This window comes from Salvelinus sp. IW2-2015, unplaced genomic scaffold (assembly GCF_002910315.2).
Source record: "Salvelinus sp. IW2-2015 unplaced genomic scaffold, ASM291031v2 Un_scaffold9448, whole genome shotgun sequence".
In the NCBI taxonomy this organism is placed as follows: Eukaryota; Metazoa; Chordata; class Actinopteri; order Salmoniformes; family Salmonidae; genus Salvelinus; species Salvelinus sp. IW2-2015.
In genome coordinates, this window is record NW_019950707.1 from 1 (window position 1) to 7,606 (window position 7,606).

General features: G+C 41.2%; 1 protein-coding gene across 1 annotated transcript; it reads left to right on the forward strand.

The window, feature by feature from the left end:
• Nucleotides 1-6,361: 6,361 nt before the first annotated feature.
• On the forward strand, nucleotides 6,362-7,600 carry LOC112079772 (stonustoxin subunit beta-like; the record flags this gene model as incomplete). Its single annotated transcript, XM_024145619.2, has 1 exon — nucleotides 6,362-7,600. A coding segment is annotated over one exon (531 nt), but the record flags the coding sequence as incomplete, so codon positions are not given.
• Between the last annotated feature and the right edge of the window lie 6 nt (nucleotides 7,601-7,606).

Here is a 7,606-nt window from a genome sequence, read left to right on the forward strand (position 1 = left end):
TGGGTTTTCTGATAACCTCCCTCTCAGAGGTCAGGAAAAGATCACGTTTCCTCGGAAGAACCCTCCCTAGACTCACTGGGTTCTTACAAATATTTTATTAGTTTTAGAAACCACCTGCAGGATGAGCAGTGCAACCCCCCTCACTTTGTGCTCACATTTTAAGAGCAGTGCTCTGTCTCTCCTTCTTGCCTTTCCGAATCATTAGAACTGTTGATAAATTATCCAAACCAAATTTAGAATGATAAACTCAACATGAAGAACTAAGGACTATCACTCAAATTTAAGACCCTCAACTTAGTACACACCGACACTGTCAGAATGTACATTTACAGACGGGGGGGAAATATATACAGTACCAGTCAAAAGTTTGTACAAATATACTCATTCCAGGGTTATTCTTTATTTTTTACTATTTTCTACATTGAAATAACACATATGGAATCATGTAGTAATAAAAAAACAAATCAAAATATATTTAGGGTGCAAAGCTGTCATCAAGGCAAAGGGTGGCTACTTTGAAGAATCTCAAATATAAAATATATTTTGATTTGTTTAACACTTTTTTGATTACTACATGATTCCATATGTGTTATTTCATAGTTTTGATGTCTTCGCTATTATTCTGTAAAAATAAGCTAATAAGCTATTCTTCCAAGCTAGAATCTAACAAAACAGACGGGTGTACTTTCTTGGGACCTGAAAATTGACTGGTTTTCATCAAGCTGTCCACAATTTTTTTTTATTTAACCAGGCAAGTCAGTAAAGAACAAATTCTTATTTACAATGACGGCCTAGGAACTGCCTTGTTCAGGGGCAGAAAAACAGATTTTTACCTTGTCAGCTGAGGATTCGATCTAGCAACCTTTCGGTTACTGGCCCAACGCTCTAACCACTAGGCTACCTGCCGCTCATGAGGAAGTTTTTCACTGTAACCAGTGCCTGTAGTCTGGTTCTGGCTATTAATCAACCTACCGTGGTGTTTACAAACGCTACAGAAACTATATCATTCACATGTATTGATCACATTTTTACTAATACTGTAGATCTTTGTTATAAAGCTGTATCCATACCCATTGGATGCAGTGATCACAGTGGCTATATCCAGGAAAGCCAAGATTCCAACAGCTGGGCCTAAAATAGTTTAAGAGATCATACAAAAGAGTTACCTGTGACTCTTATGTGGATGATGTTAAACATATTTGTGMGTCTGATGTGAATAATAAGGAGCATCCAGACGCTGCACTTGATGAKATTGCTTCTTCCGATTTATTGATAAACATTAGAACTGTTGAGGCTCCATGGATTGATGAGGAATTTTAAAACTGTATGGTTGAAAGAGATGGCTAATAAGTCTGGCTGCACATCTGAGTGGCTGACATAGTGCAAATTGAGAAATTATGTGACTAAACTCAACAAAAATAAAAATAAACGGTATTATGAAGCCAAGATCAATGKTATAAAGATTGATGGGAGAACTTGAGTACTTTGAATGACATAATGGGCAGAAAGACAAATTCAACTAAATTCAATTATTTTAATGATTTCTTCATTGGCAAAATGGGCAAACTTAGGCAGGAAATGCCAACAACAAACAGTGAGCCATCGTATTCATGCATAAAAAAAKCAGAATAAAATGTWWAAAAAKAAAKCAGCATTGTAAGTTTTAATTTTGTAAAGTTAGTGTGGGAGAGGTGGATWAAAAAAAAATTAGCAATATTGTTATACTTCTAGCATTGACAACGTGTATGCAAAGCTACAGAGGATGGTAYCTGACTATATAGCCACTCCTGTCAGTCAWATCTGTCCTMAGGCCTGGTGGGTAGCCAAAGTCATTCTACCCAAGAATGGTAAAGCGGCCTTTACTGGTTCTAACAGCCGACCTATCAGCTTGCTGCCAGSTCTTAGCAAACTGTTGGGAAAAAATTGTGTTTGACCAAATACAAATACAATAAAATGTGTTGTTTTGTCACACAACACAATGCCACAGATGTCTCAAGTTTTAAGGGAGCGTGCAATTGGCATTTTGAATGCAGGAATGTTCACCAGAGCTGCTGCCAAATAATTGAATGTTAATTTCTCTACCATAAGCCACCTACAATGTCGTTTTAGAGAATTTGGCAGTATGTCCAACTGGCCTCACAACAGCAGACCACGTGTAACCACGCCAGCCCAGGACCTCTACATCCTGCTGAAGAGTATTTCTGACTGTAATWAAGCCCTTTTGTGGGGYAAAACAGATTTTGATTGGCTGGGCCTGGCTCCCATGAATTTATTTAAATCGACTGATTTCCTTATGTGAACAGTAACACAGTAAAATCTTTGAAATTGTTGCATGTTGCGTTTATATTTTTGTTCAGTATAAATTGTTGTCTTTTGTCTGTAATGTCTTTTTTGTTATGTGTCAGATCCCAGTAAGGCTATCGCCATTGGCGTCAGCTAAGAGCCAATTTATCCTTGATCTGAAAATGTGGTCGGAGACTCCATATAGAGAGTCTGATGCAATTGTGGAGCCTCCGGAGGCTCGCCGAGGCCAAATTGAGCTCCGTACCGCATCGCTATGCGCCTCCCAAATTTTGTAACAATGCGGAGGGCTCCGTATAGCTCTGCATTGACATGATTGGTTGACGGTAGGTGGGGGCGGGAGGTCCTGTATAAACAAGCTCACTTCCGTGACAACTCCCTTCACAACAGCTCTGCGCTGCTCYTCGAAACSCAAGAAGTATGAATGCCCTGACTTTTGCACAGGCCGTYTCACTGTAAATGTTGCACGGCCAATGCAGACATCGGATTGACCGTGCATCGCCTTTAAAGGCCTCATCTTGCTTCAGTTCAGCTGGCAGCTAACCGAAGTTTGCTAGGCGAACCAAACGAGTGGCAATAGTACTGTTTGTCCATTTTGAGACTCCGTAGCCTCAAAGTAGTCAGAATTAACCTAAAATAACTAATCTGCCATACATTTTTACGTTTTTGCAGAGGAGATCTTAGTCGCGCAGTTTTACATCTAACTACAATGTTTGGTGCAGTATTTCTCAATGAACAGATGTCAACAAAGACTTTATTGAAGAATTCCTACAGTTGACCAATCATGGACAAAGGGGAGTACAGTCGTGGCCAAAAGTTTAGAGAATTACACAAATATTAATTTTCACAAAGTCTGCTGCCTCAGTTTGTATGATGGCAATTTGCATATACTCCAGAATGTTATGAAGAGTGATCAGATTAATTGCAAAGTCCCTCTTTGCCTTGCAGATGAACTGAATCCCCCCAAAAACATTTCCACTGCATTTCAGCCCTGCCACAAAAGGAGGCTTCAGGACGCCCAAGAAAGTCCAGCAAGCGCCAGGACCATCTCCGAAAGTTGATTCAGCTGCGGGATCGGGGCACCACCAGTACAGAGCTTGCTCAGGAATGGCAGCAGGCAGGTGTGAGTGCATTTGCACGCACAGTAGGTGAAGACTTTTGGAGGATGGCCTGTGTCAAGAAGGGCAACAAAGAAGCCACTTCTCTCCAGAAAAACATCAGGGACAGACTGATATTCTGCAAAAAGGTAAAGGGATTGGACTGCTGTGGGACTGGGGTAAAGCCATTTTCTCTGATGAATCCCCTTTCCGATTGTTTGGGGCATCCGGAAAAAAGCTTGTCCGGAGAAGACAAGGTGAGCGCTACCATCAGTCCTGTGTCATGCCAACAGTAAAGCACCCTGAGACCATTCATGTTTGGGGTTGCTTCTCAGCCAAGGGAGCTCACTCACTCACAATTTTGCCTAAGAACACAGCCATGAATAAAGAATGGTACCAACACATCCTCCGGGAGAACTTCTCCCAACCATCCAGGAACAGGTTGGTGACGAACAATGCCTTTTCCAGCATGATGGAGCACCTTGCCATAAGGCAAAAGTGATAACTAAGGCTCGGGGAACAAAACATCGATATTTTGGGTCCATGGCCAGGAAACTCCCCAGACCTTAATCCCATTGAGAACTTGTGGTCAATCCTCAAGAGGCGGGTGGACAAACAAAAAAAACTAAAATCTGACAAACTCCAAGCATTGATTATGCAAGAATGGGCTGCCATCATCAGATGTGGCCAAAAGTTAATTGACAGCATGCCAGGGCGGATTGCAGAGGTCTTGAAAAAAAAGAAGGGTCAACACTGCAAATATTGACTCTTTGCATCAACTTCATGTAATTGTCAATAAAAGCCTTTGACACTTTAGAAATGCTTGTAATTATACTTCAGTATTCCATAGTAACATCTGACAAAATATCTAAAGACACTGAAGCAGCAAACTTTGTGAAAATGTAATTTGTGTCATTCTCAAAACAGCCACGTCTGTAGACTTTGGCTCCCGAACTTAGGCTTGTGTGCCCGAACAGCTATAAAAAAAAAAACCTTACCGAAGTCCCCCCCCAAAAAAACAACGTTACAATGTTGTCATAATATATGCACAAACTCTTCTGAACTGTTTCGGCTGGGAAGCAGATGCTTTAATGGGACGCCTTAATGGGATTCCAAATAAAATGTCTGCCTGTGTGATTGTGTGCGAGTGTGTACATTTACTGTCTGTTTTCCGGCTCCCCTACAGTGTGGAACCTGGTGGAGTGGAAACAATCGAACCTTGGCCTAGAAAATGTGAGTGTTGACTGTTGTGAAGAATTAGCTTGTTATTACTCAGTCTTATTTCAAGATGATTCAAATAAATATATTGTTTCAGAGTTGATAAGTGAGTTATGCATGTGTGGTTACACACTAATAGGACTTCACTTTGTTGTGGTTATATTTTGATGTGTGTGTGTGTTTTATATGACCATAGAGTATATGCCTTTAGAAATTATTCATAACCCGTTGACTTATTCCACATTTTGTTGTGCCACAGCCTAATTCAAAATTGATTAAAAAAATAACCTAATGACAAAGTGAAAACATGCTTTTAGAAATGTTTGAAAATTTATTGAAAATTAAATACAGAAATATTTATTTACATAAGTATTCACACCCCTGAGTCAATACTTTGTAGAAGCACCTGTCACGCCCTGACCTTCGAGAGCCTTTTTATTTCTCTATTTGGTTAGGTCAGGGTGTGATTTGGGTGGGCATTCTAGTTTTTCTATTTCTTCGTTGGCCGGGTAGGGTTCCCAATCAGAGGCAGCTGTCTATCGTTGTCTCTGATTGGGGATCCTACTTAGGCAGCCTTTTTTCCACCTTTAGTTTGTGGGATCTTGTTTTTTGTACTGTTGCTTTCCAGCCCTACAGAACTGTGCATGTCGTTTTGTATTTGTTGTTTTTTCGGTGTCATCAAAGAAGATGTACGCCTACCAGTTGCACCTTGGTCCGATCCTTCTATCGACGAACGTAACAGCCACTTTGGCAGCGATTACAGCTGTGAGCTTTTCACACCTGGATTGTGCAACATTTGCCCATTTATATTTTCAATAGTCTTGCAGCTCTGTCAAATTGGTTGTTGATCATTGCTAGACAACCATTTTCAGGTCATGCCATAGATTTTCAAGTAGATTTCAGTAAAAACTGGACACAGTCACCCAGGAACATTCACTGTCTTCTTGGTAAGCAAGTCCAGTGTAGATTTGGCCTTGTGTTTTAGGTTATTGAATTAATCTCCCAGTGTCTGGTGAAAGCACACTGAACCAGGTTTTCCTCTAGGATTTATCTTTTCATTTAATTAATTGTAAAAAAAAAAAAAAAAAAATCAACCATTGACATTGGTTATTGTGTATAGGCTGTTGGATTCGGCTAAACTTTGAACATTGAGATATTAAAGACATGATAGATCAGATGCATAGTATATAAAGGAGTGAGAAGTTAATGGTTCTCTGTAGAAAGAGAGAGTGGCTTGAAATGTGCTGGGTGGACTGGAGGGGTCACAGGAGTGTGATAGGTGATACGAGAGGACATCTGTGGATTAGGGGAAGGAGGTGTTGAGGTCAGGGGTCAGATCCCCTGAAGGGAGTAATAAGGGTTTAGATCCGTTACCCTCTTCTGTGGAACCAGAAATGTAAGGATTGGAGAGAAGGAGGAGTGTCTAAAGTGGGGGTATATATTACTTGTAATGGAGGGAACATGTCTGTCTGAATACAGCTGTGTCGGCCCTTTGGGAAGAATTAAACTTGCTTAAGCTTCTCTTGCGTCCGTGAGTTATTTACCTGAAAGAAAATTTACCTAACAAGGCCATTGACAAAAAAAATCTCAATTTAATCAATTTTGAATTCAGGCTGTAACAATAAAATGTGGAGCAAGTCAAGGGGTGTGAATACTTTCTGAAAGTACTGATCATTAAGTCTTAAATTAACTTTATATGAAGATTTACAATATATTGTGTCTTGGGTCCCCATCAGTGACTGTGATCTCACACTGACCCAAACACAGCAAACGAACAGCTCTCTCTGTCTGAAGGAACAAACAGAAAGGCGACACGTAGGAGAGACAAGCAGCTGTATCCCAATCACCCAGAGAGATTTGAGGACAGGAAACAGGTGCTGTGTAGAGAGGGTCTGACTGGGCGCTGTTACTGGGAGGCAGAGTGGAGTGGGAGAGGGGCTTACATAGCAGTGACATATAAAGGAATCAGCAGAAAAGGAGTGGGTAATGACTGTGTGTTTGGATTAAATGACAAGTCCTGGACTCTGCTCTGCTGTGAGAACCGTTACACTGCCTGGCACAATAATAACTCCAATACCATAGCCGTTCCCTCCTCCAGCTCCCACAGAGTAGGAGTGTATCTGGACTGGCCAGCCGGCACTCTGTCCTTCTACAGAGTCTCCTCTGACACACTGACCCACCTGTACACATTCCACACCACATTCACTGAGCCCCTCTATCCAGGGTTTAGGTTTTACTATGACACCTCAGTGTCCCTGTGTCAGGTGTATGGCTGACCCCATTTAGTCGACTGGTCGATTGTTTGGTCGATAGGCTGTTGGTCAGCCAAGATTTATATATATATAAAAATGTTATGGCACGTGAGACAGCTGTTTGATTGACTTATCCATTGTGGATGTAGCAGGGATGGAACACCTTGTTATTTAACCAGGTAGGCCAGTTGAGAACAAGTTCTCATTTACAAATGCGACCTGGCCAAGATAAAGCAAAGCAGTGCGACAGAAACAACAACATAGAGTTACACATAAACAAACATACAGTCAATAACACAATAGCAAAAAATCTGTATACAGTGTGTGCAAATGTAGAAGAGTAGGGAGGTAAGGCAATAAATAGGGCAAAGGGCGAAATAATTACAATTTAGCATTAACACTGGAGTGATAGATGTGCAGATGATGAATGTGCAAAAGGGTGCATACTAGGGTGCAAAAGAGCAAGAGGTTAAGTAGCAATATGGGGATGAGGTAGTTGGGTGTGCTGTTTACAGATTGGCTGTGTACAGGTACAGTGATCGGTAAGCTGCTCTGACTACTGATGCTTAAAGTTAGAGAGGGAGATATAAGACTCCAGCTTCAGTGATTTTTGGAATTCGTTCCAGTCATTGGCAGCAGAGAACTGGGAGGAGAGGAAGTGTTGGCTTAGGGGATGACCAGTGAAATATACCTGCTGGAGCGCGTGCTACGGGTGGGTGTTGCTATGGTGACCAGTGA